We start from the raw sequence: 8,392 nt of genomic DNA, 5'->3' as shown, positions 1-8,392 counted from the left end.
GAATTATTTATTATTGACGATTGAATTATAAACCAAGGAGGGCTCTCTGTATATAGAGAGAGATTACAAACAACAGTAAGTAGAAACCATCCAAAAATAAGGATGATCGAAAACAAACTTAGTATGACTAAACAAGTTGTTGATAAGGCTAGTCAGTAGTCTATTCGTGATTATCTTCCAATCAATCTTCAACGGGTCTGGGGTTCGGGCTTATCGTCAGGTGGCATTGGAGCTTGTAGTTGCTTTGAAGCTCACATATCATGGAGCAACAGGGTACATATCAAGGGATAAACGAGGCGCCAGAAGGACCTCAAGTGGGATGGCTTTGCTGATAGTCACTCCAGCGCTTTCACTCATATCAATGGGCTCATTCGATGGGTTTTTAAGCACAAATTGTTGTATTAAAGTAGCTAAAGTTGTATGCAAAGACCGAAGAGCAAAGGGAATAGCAGGGCATACTCTTCTACCACTACCGAAAGGAAGCAATTCATAATTGTTTCCCCTGACATCAACATGTTTATGACTTGTCAAGAATCTTTCTGGCTGAAATTCTTCAGGATCTGACCATTTATTAGGATCATGTTGAATTTTCCAAAGATTAGTCAATAAACGTGTGCCTTTAGGGATTTTGTAGCCACCAATAACGCAATCCTCCATGGACTCATGAGGAAGGTTTAGAGGTCCAGGTGGGTATAAACGCAGTGTTTCTTTAACGATTGCGTCAAGGTAAACAAGGTTCTTCAGGTCCGACTCCTCTACTGCTCTCTTCCTTCCAACATGCTCATCCAATTCATCTTGGGCAGTTTTTAATACTCTTGGGTTGTTGAGCAACAAACATAAAGCCCATGTTAACGTTGCAGACGATGTGTCCAATCCCGCAGCTAAAACAGTCTGCAAGTTTGAAGTTAAAACAAATTTCTTATATTAGCTAGATTTCAAGCAACATGCATGCATGCTGATAATTAATTTTGTTTGTTTGCACAGCTTATCTTTATATTTGCCACTGAAAACTGTTGCAAATACGTACTATAATGAATGTGGAAGAAACTATATATAATTAAACGATTAATTAACAAACTCTAGCTAGTAATAGTATGAGATATAGAAAGATTAATAAGGTTTACCAAACATGTAGCCTTGATTATGGTATCATGGTCAAAACCACGGAATTCCTCTGGGGAGGCACCTTCAAGAACGGAAATCAGAACATCCATGAAGACTTGGCTTCTTTCATGTTGCTGCGCATGCTTTTCCTCCGCCCTCACTCTCTTGTGATCCTCTAGCCATCCTGTTACAATTCCGTACATCTCTTCTCCTGTCATCTTCATTTTTTTCTCGTATCCTCCCAGGTCCAAAGGCTTGAGATATGGAATAAAATCAGACACCACAAATGTGCCCAATAACACAAAGAATTTCCTTATCACTTTTTGAAATCGAACCCCTTCTTTGTCATCAGGTGAAAACCTTTTTCCTGAAACAACCCTGACCACAACATTTAATATCAAGTTCTGAAACCATTGTTTCATATCCACCTTTACCATGTCGGAACTTCCACTCTCTTTATTCTTTACCCAAGCATTATATATATCTCCCATGGATGCTTTAACCTCTGAAGCACGAAGAGGTCCAAGCATCTCCACGCGTCGCTGAGAGAGAACCTCGAGTGTCAAGATCTTGCGCACTTGTCGCCAGTAGTCACCATAAGGAGCTAGAGCCAAGATGGCATAGTTATAGCCCATGTGTTCTACTGCCATTGACTTGGGTCGACTTGCAAACACCTTATCATTTGTGGTAAAGCACTCTTTCGCCATCTCAGCGTTACTCACCACCAAAACATTGTGAACACCAAGCTTGATGGTGAAAATGGGGCCATATTTATCTGCCATGCCACCTAAGACCCTGTGAGGTAGTTCAGCTCCACCTAGAAGGCGCAGGTGTCCGATTACCGGCCATCGGCCCTTTGCTTGAGGTGGTTCTCTGTTCTTCACTCTCTTTCCTTCTAAGCTTTGCAGCAGGAATTTTAGTAGCAAAGAAAAAACAATCGCTGCTATAGAGGCTGAAAATGGGAGAAACAGCTCCATGCTTTCTACGTCCAGAATGAATTATGAAAATGATGATACACAGGGTTCATAATATATAGAGATTGAACTCCCCTGGCTGCTAACGTTTTATATATATATATATATATATATATATATATATATATATATATATATATATATATATATATATATATATATATATTCAAATGGAATGGTTCTAATAATGTAAAAGTCAACAAAGTTGGCTGAAAAGTTTGCTGGATACAATTGTGTTATTAAATTTAATTAATGATCGTTTAGCATAAACATATATTTAAGAGGGAATATAATTTAAGAATGACATATACATGGTCTTGTTTCATGGTGTTGTGTCAAAAATGATAGAATCTTTCTGTTAATGTTTTTGACCAAATGAGATTAAGAGTAAATTCCATGAATGAAACTTATTGTTTGGGGTAATTTGTGTGTTTGGTCCTAATTTATTTTTTTAATTTGGAAGGTCCTTACTATTGGTTTTTGTTACGCGCTTGGTCTCCGTCTTACCTTAAAAGTCTATTTTTTTCCTCGATATTTTATTAATTTATTTAAATAAACACACCCACAATTCACCCCACCTCACCTTATCTTATCGAAAAAAGACCATTTTAATTTATTTAAACAAGTGCATAATAGTCCTTTTTTGTAAGATAGAGACCAAAGGCAAAACAAAAACAAATAGTGGGGACATTCCGTTCAAAAAAATAAGTTAGGAAACAAACATGCAAATTACCCCAAACCATAGGGACCATTCGTGTAATTTACTCTTAAAGTTAATCAATTTGTCACCTAAAGACGTAAATGTAAAAATCTTTCATTTCAACTCTTTCAAATTCCTTTGCATTCCACGAAACAAGATTGATATTAATTCTCTAAATAATAATTTATAAATTGATATATCGATGATTAGCACTAAATCATGTTTTTTGAGAAGTGCAATTTTATAAAAGAAACAGGCATCTGCTTCTAGCTTTGGCAAAGTATATCGAAAGAAATTAATATATATATATATATATATATATATATATATATATATATATATATATATATATATATATATATATATATATATATAATCACATAACAACATTAATACACAGTAAAATCCAAATGCCTGAAAAAGCACCTAGACTCTGAATTACATATGAAAACTAGCCAAGAATCAAAGGCCGACAAACTCCATAAGGAGACCATGACTTCTCTATTGATGCCAACTCTCTATCTCCAATAGCATTAGTGGCTAGGAAATGAAAGCGAGTGAAAGATTCAATCACACGTTGAGGGTATGAACGGTAGATGAGCAGTTAGACCAGAGTGCCCATTAACATCTCCAACAACATTAGATATACTACCAGAGTGCCCATTCTTTACACGCAAGATTATGAAGTATGGGCACATCACTTTGAAGATTATGTGGTTGGATCTGATGATAACGGGGTGAAAAAGATAAACTGTTGTGTAATGTCAAGGCTTTAAGAATGATCAGATTCGCCTTACAAGCTAACACCTTTCGGCTAGTGAGTTCATGCACTACAGCTAAGGAGATATGGGACAGGCTGAAAGAACTGTATTCAACCGACGAGGATCTAGAGCACTCTATTCAAACTCTGTTTCTCTCTGAGTTCGGAGCGTTTGCACAAAAACCTGAAGAAACCTTGCTTCAAATGTTTGATTGCTACAATCATCTGCTCAGCAAGATGACAAAGCATGGTATTGAAAGGAAAGGTATTGAACAGAAAGTCACCTTCCTGAACGGTTTAAGACCCGAGTGGATGGCTGTAGTCTCGACTGTGAAAGCGCATGAACAATTCAAGGCTTATTCCCTAGCGAAACTTATGGGAATTCTAAAGTCACATGAAAGCACAGTGTCAAAAGAAGCAAAGTTGGTCTCTGTTGTCGGCTCACTTGCTCTTATCTCGAAGAACAAAAATGTGATTGAAGAAGAAGGTGAAGATGATATGTCAGAGTGTGATCTTACTACTGACGAGTATGCGATGATGGTGTTCAACCCAAAGAAGTTTACTCGGAAGAAATTCCCTGTCAATAAGAACCGAAACTGGTAGGGAAGCTATAGCTCAGAAAAGGTAAAGGAAGAGTCTAAGAATACATCTCAGAAGGAGGATGAAAAGAAGGAGAGCAAACTAGTGGGTGACTCAGGGTATGATTGCAATTACTGTCATGGCTAGAATCATTTTGCCAAGGACTGCATGTTGAAAAAGTTAGCTAAGAGAAGAGAGAGTGAAAATGATGAAGCTTACCATATGAGAAAGCTTGAAGAGATAAAGAAGAAGAAAACTAGTTCTGGTCCAATGAACGCTTTGATTGTTCAAGAAAAGGTGATTGATGACGAATTTGGCGGGGTTGAGGTGTGGTCCACAAATTCGGAGGATGAAGAGGTGAGAAAGCCAACACACGGTAAAGCTTTCATGACAAAACAACAAAATGAGAAAGTGACTGGAAGATGCCTGATGGTGACAGCTGGAATAACAACCGAAAGTGAGCATAAGGAACCGAATCTTGATGAAGACAAATGTTTTGCAGCCAAGCCCGTCAGTAAAAAGATCAACGACTGCGATCATTTGATCAAAAAGGTACAATCCCTTCTTGAATCTCTTAAAATTCCAGCAACTGATTATGAAAAGGAATTAAATGAACTAAAATTCAAATTTAATAATCTAAGCGGAAGTCTCATGCAAACTCGCTTAACAAATTCTAACCTAACTGACCAAATTAGCAGGTTATCAACGAAGAGTGAGGAGAGGCAAATATGGATTGAGCTAAAGGAGCAGGAGTTATTTAGGGCTAGGGATGAAATAATTTATTTACAACGAGACAATTTGAGACTTTTAAAACAACGTAATGTTTTTTGCTTGATTGCTAAACGTTTATATACTAATATCACGCAATTGCATTTAGATTGTGAAATAGGGAAAAAGATTCATAAAATGATCTTGCCCTTCCTTGAGTTTAAGGAAGATGAGGTCATTGCCGAATGTGAATCAATCATGTCCTCGGAAGAAACTTCCATTCCTTATAAAATAGGTCTGGACAAAATTGAAACTTTCATTGATTCTAAGGAACATGAATGCATGTTAAAACTAATCTTAGATGAAAATGATAAGTCAAAAATCAAAACCAAGACCTTAAAATCATTTAACTCATCAAATGCCAAATTGATGACCAAACATAAGATGAATATTGAGAGTACATCTGAGTTTGATGTTGAAAATGAGATGAGCGAGATCTCGGTGGAAGACATAGTCGATTGCTCAGAATTTCTGAGGAGCGAAACCGAGACTGAAAAACCGCTTATATCCGAAAACTCAGTTGAATATGCTCGCTTGTCGGACAACAAGTTGAAGAAACTCAAAGAAAAGGCAGTGGTCTACCAAAAGGTACAAACGGTTCCAAATCAAGTCTATGCAGTTAAAGGAGTATCTGAAAGACAAACAATGGAACTTAAAATTTTGGTAGATCAAGACAACGCTGGAGGATGTGACGATTACTTCTGGTCAGCTCCTATTGATAATGCAGATGAAACTGTTGGCCTGTCAGAGCAAACATCATGGAGGGTGAAAGGCAGATACGTTCCAGAACCCATAAACAAACCCTCAAGTTTTGCCAAACCAAGCACGAGTGGAACGAAAGAGATACCAGAAGAACCCATGAAGAAGTTCAATCTGGCGGTAACTCATACAGAAAATCCAAATCCAAAGCCAAAACCAAGCTTCAATATCCACAAATCTCAAAAATAACTAGTCGATCAAAAGCGTCAAAGAAATCAAAGGTACAGGAAAAACTTGAATGAGAGAAAACACTTTTGGAAGTCTCAAAATCCTGACTTTTTCCAAATCAAGAAGCATGCTCAAGCTAGTAATCAATCGCACAAGGCAAGAAGTCAGTTGAACCGAAAGCGAAGTTTCGGTCCAAGCTCCTTTTACTCCAAGAACCGAACCTACAGTTTCGGTCCTCAAAACACCAAAGTTCATAACCAACATCCCAATTTTAATCCTAACTTCATATCCTAGAGCCAAACCTCCAGTCTTGGTTCGAAACATAAGGATAAGAGCCAAACCTCTATTCTCAGTTCGAATCACAAGGATGAGGGACGATAATCATATTTCGGTCATTCTCACCAAGCACACGAGAAACAATCTTTGAAGGATGTTAAAGGAAAAGGAAAGATTGACTCTGAGACGGATAACACCACTACGAAAAAGTCATCTGAACCTGGAAATCCAAAGAAAATTCCTCCTAACATAACATCAACTACTACACCTAAATTCAAACAAGATAAAAATAAAATAAAGGTGTACACCATAAAACGCAAAGATGAAACCACTTTAGTTAAAAGAGCATATTTGGTTGATCTTGTTGTTGTTATTCCTTTTTCTATGAAAAACTTACCAGGACCCAAGAAACTTTGGGTTCCTAAATCTGTTTAAATTTGCAGGTGTTAAGTGACGAGCAGTTCGACGACGAATGGTATATTAACAGTGCCTGCTCACATCACATGACAGGAAGGAAGGAAGAGTTAAGGGAGTTTTGGTCCTTAAAAGATGGTGGATGTGTGAAGTATGGAAACAACTCATTTGGAACAATAAAAGGATATGGTATGATAACAAATGGTGAATTCTCAATTAGAAAAGTTGCGTACATGGAAGGATTGTAGCACAACCTCATCAGCGTTTCACAATTAGTGGTTGGAACTGGTCTAAAAGTATCGTTTGATGATGAAGGATCAGAAATCATTGAGAAGAACTCAAAGAAAGTTTTGTTGAAGTCTCAACGCAGGGGAGAGATGTATCCTCTCAATCTCAACCCCATCAAGGGAAAACCTTTGATATGTCTACTGGCTAAAGCAAAATCCGATGAAAGCTGGTTATGGCACAGACGACTCTCGCATCTAAACTTCAATGATATCAACAAACTGGTGCTGGGTGATCATGTTCGAGGTCTCCCTCTTCTGAAATTTGATAAGGAGCACCTTTGCGCAACATGTGAGATGGGCAAGCAGAGCCGAAAGAGTCATCCCACGCTTATCAATACAAAAATCATTGAACCTCTTGAGCTTCTGCATATTGACTTGTGTGGACCTTCGGCCATTGAAAGCATCGGTGGTAGTAAATTCATACTTGTAATTGTAGATGATTTTTCATGCTTCACCTGGATTTTCTTTATTAAATAGAAATCTGAAGCAACTCCCAAGTTGAAAGCATCCATCAAGCAGGTGGAAGTGCAACTACGAAATACTGTAAGGAACATTTGAAGCGATAATGGGCTGGAGTTTAAAAATAAGGAGTTTGAAGACTTCTTGGCTGAAAGAGGTGTAACTCACAACTTCTCCACTCCTTACACTCCACAGCAAAACAAAATCGTTGAAATGCAAAATTGATCTCTATGCGAAGCTGCACGCACAATGTTATCTTTCGCCTCACTTCCTTGGTACTTCTGGGCTGATGTCATCGCATGTGCTTGCTACACTCAGAACCAATCACTTCTTAACAATAGATTCACCATAACCCCATATGAGATCCTTAACAACCGAAATCCCAACATCAAATTTTTCCATGTGTTCGGTTCCAAATGTTTCATCTTTAACTCTAAGGAGAACCGAAACAAGTTTGATGTCAAAGCAGATGAAGGGATATTTCTTGGGTACTCACTGACCTCAAAGGCATATAGGGTTCTAAACAAACAATCCAAGCATCTCGAAGAAACCTACTATGTTACCTTTGATGACAGTTATGTTAAGAAAATTCAATCAACCGACAGCACCACACCAGAAATCTTCCCTGAAACTGGTCTTGTCTCAACTCCAATTTCAAACTTGTTTGAAGAATGCACAAGGTTATTTGATGAACCCGAAAAGGCCATAAATTCGGAAGAAAATGCATCCGACAACATCCAGCAGCAGGGGAAATTCCCTCTCCAACCGAGGGGGAGCATTCCACTCCAACTGAGAAAGAAATACTTGAACCTGATGTTGGATATACTTTGCCATTTAAGGGGGAGAATAACAATTCAAATGACGAAGATGATGAGTCAGAATTAGAAGAAGAGGTCAATGCAGAATTGGATCCAGCTTATGATCTGAATTATCCTCCCTTGATTAAATGGACAAGGGATCACCCCAAAACACAGATCATTGGTGAAACATCAGAAAGAGTTCTTACACATTCTCAAATGAAAGCGAAGCAGACTGCATTATTTTCACAAGTCAAATTTTGCATGTTTAATTCATTTGTTTCCAAAATCGAACCAAAAACTGTTAATACTGCACTTGATCATTCTGATTGGGTACAGACAATGCA

The 8,392-nt window shown here is 37.9% G+C and overlaps 1 protein-coding gene across 1 annotated transcript; it reads right to left on the bottom strand.

The window, feature by feature from the left end:
• LOC111912936 (cytochrome P450 CYP82D47) lies at positions 1 to 2,084 on the bottom strand. The gene is made up of 2 exons (XM_023908667.3): positions 1,125 to 2,084; positions 1 to 891 (listed from the first exon to the last, which is right to left on the bottom strand). Exons 1-2 carry the CDS (start codon positions 2,079 to 2,081, stop codon positions 259 to 261), a joined length of 1,590 nt encoding a protein of 529 aa, XP_023764435.2. The 5' UTR covers positions 2,082 to 2,084; the 3' UTR covers positions 1 to 258.
• Positions 2,085 to 8,392: the final 6,308 nt, after the last annotated feature.

The sequence above is a fragment of the Lactuca sativa genome, chromosome 3 (genome assembly GCF_002870075.4).
Source record: "Lactuca sativa cultivar Salinas chromosome 3, Lsat_Salinas_v11, whole genome shotgun sequence".
Lineage (NCBI taxonomy): Eukaryota > Viridiplantae > Streptophyta > Magnoliopsida > Asterales > Asteraceae > Lactuca > Lactuca sativa.
This window is presented reverse-complemented; position numbering and strand designations above follow the sequence as displayed.

Bases quoted from the DNA above. Each gene is read 5' to 3' on its own strand.
- LOC111912936 (XM_023908667.3), bottom strand. From the start codon at position 2,081: ATGGAGCTGTTTCTCCCATTTTCAGCCTCTATAGCAGCGATTGTTTTT. The intron at 892-1,124 runs GTAAACCTTATT...TCAAACTTGCAG, and splicing joins TAATCAAGGCTACATGTTTG to ACTGTTTTAGCTGCGGGATT.